General features: G+C 28.2%; 1 protein-coding gene across 1 annotated transcript; it reads right to left on the bottom strand.

The window, feature by feature from the left end:
- Positions 1–162: 162 nt before the first annotated feature.
- EIN_504990 (calcium-dependent protein kinase, putative) lies at positions 163–762 on the bottom strand (the record flags this gene model as incomplete). Its single annotated transcript, XM_004257026.1, has 1 exon — positions 163–762. A coding segment is annotated over one exon (600 nt), but the record flags the coding sequence as incomplete, so codon positions are not given.
- Between the last annotated feature and the right edge of the window lie 1,531 nt (positions 763–2,293).

Below are 2,293 nucleotides of genomic sequence, written 5' to 3'. Positions count from 1 at the left end.
ATGGAGGATAACCACAAAGCCTAGAAGTTAGCAACTGAGTTTGAATTTGTATTTGCGACAAATTTTGGCGCTCAAACGTTGTTTCGTTTTGCCGTCACTCATTTTCAAAGATTGAGATTTGAGGTGAGCAGAACAAAACAAGATTTAAGCTGAAAAAAGAACAAACAAGACGTAGGTGATGACACCTATACTCCACATATCAACCTCCATACCATACCCCTTTGCGTTGAGCACTTCTGGGGCAACATAAACAGGTGTCCCACATGACGTGATCAACATCTGTGCCTCCTCTGTGATCATTTTAGAAAAGCCGAAATCTGCAATTCTGACATCAGTGTCGTCGTCCATATCTTTGAGCAAAATATTTTCTGGCTTCAAGTCTCTGTGGACAATGTTAAGGGAGTGGAGGTACGCGATCGCGGACACAAGTCTCTTGACGACAAGTTTTGCTTTGTCTTCTTGGTAGTACGTTTTGTTTGAAATCCGGTCGAAGAGTTCGCCACCCCTCACCAAATCAGTGATGATGTATATGCGCCCGTCCTTCCCGTCGATAACTTCATACAATTTGATGATATACGGGTGGTGTACCTTTTTGAGGATGTTTATTTCACCCTCCAACTTTGCTGGGTCACTTTTTGCAGTGTCAATTGCTTTCACAGCAACATACTCGCCAGTAGACTTTTTCTTCGCTTCGTACACGACAGAAAAAGCGCCCTTCCCAATCTCTTTCAATAAGACGTAATCGCCAACCTCTTGCGACATGCACAAATTTTGAGTTTCATTTTGGAGTTTGGCCACATTGACAGGAAAATACTATTCTCCAAAGGTCAACCCTCCTCAAGCAACATCACGGGAAATAGTGGAATTGGATCTGGGGTTGTAAGGCATTTCAATTTATTTGGTATTTTATTATTATCTTTTTTCAAAACACTCAACTACATCTTGTTTCTTGGGGTAATAAAAAAGGGTTTCTTTTTTTGAATGAAATTGGTTATAAAATACATCCTTTGCCCAAAAGAATTATTTTTTAAATTTGTAAAAATAATTAATTGATTTTTTTAACGCTTTACTTCTCGATTTTGTACTAAGAATACGGGTTTTTGATATTTATTTTTTCTTGAAATCCATTCTCCAACAATTCTAATATAATAAACTATAATTTATCACGCTTAACTTGTTTTAAAAATATGACAAATCAAATGATTTTTAATAATATAATTACTATATTTTGATAGTTTTTTGATAATACGAAAAACAAAAAAAACAATCAAAACTGTTGTGGAACAAAAAAGTAACCAGATAACAAGTATTTAAAATGAATGTTTTCTTATAATTTTTTATAAATTAACAATAAAAATTATAACTAAAAATAACAAAATTTTAATAATTATTTTTTAAAAATTTGTTATCTAAAAGTTTTGAACAAAAATTGAACTTTTCATTTTTATTACAAAACAATAACTAAATGGACAGTTTTAAATTTGAAATTATTAACACTTGGTTATAATATAAATAATAAAATTTAATTATAAAGTGTTAATATGAATATTAAAATATATTTAATTAAATAATATATTTGATCACATTAAAAAATGAAAAAAAAAACAATTATTATACTTTATATTATTATAAAAATTTTTTTTTAATAATCGATGTTTAGTAAATTATAATATATAGTATAATATAAAGTATTAACTCGCCGACGTACCTAACCCCCAACTGACCAATACTGCTAAAAAAGACAGTAAGAAAAAAAATTATATTAAAAAGTATAGTTCAATTATAGAAACATAAAAATAAAATAAACAGTTCAAATGACGATCTAAAAAACAAAAAATAAAATATTATTAAAAAAATATTTTTAATTCTAAAACATATATGGTGGCAAAAAACAGTTTTTTGTAAAAGAATAACATTTTTAAAAGAATAATGTTTTAAAAACAAAATCGTGTTATCCTTGTTATTATTATTATTTAAATTAAATGATGAAATATGAACTTGTCAATAACAATTGATTTGGAATAGAAATAACTATAAAAACTTTATTGATATTATTGATGTAACCATTATTGGTTCAAAATTATATTGGGGTATTTTTATTATTATAACATTTAAAAATTATAAAATAATAATTTTGAATAAAAAAATTTCATCTCAAAACAAATAAACAAATCAAACCACACATAAATAATGAGTCAACAACCAAGTCAAACACTAATAGCAAATTCTTTAAATTGGGAAGAATCTGAATTCAACACAACTACACATTCGAACCTTTTGATTAGTCGAGAAG

This window comes from Entamoeba invadens, assembly GCF_000330505.1.
Source record: "Entamoeba invadens IP1 unplaced genomic scaffold scaff_1105074725959, whole genome shotgun sequence".
Classification (NCBI taxonomy): Eukaryota; Evosea; order Mastigamoebida; family Endamoebidae; genus Entamoeba; species Entamoeba invadens.
The sequence above is the reverse complement of the archived record's forward strand: the minus strand, read 5'-3'. Positions and strand labels throughout refer to the sequence as shown.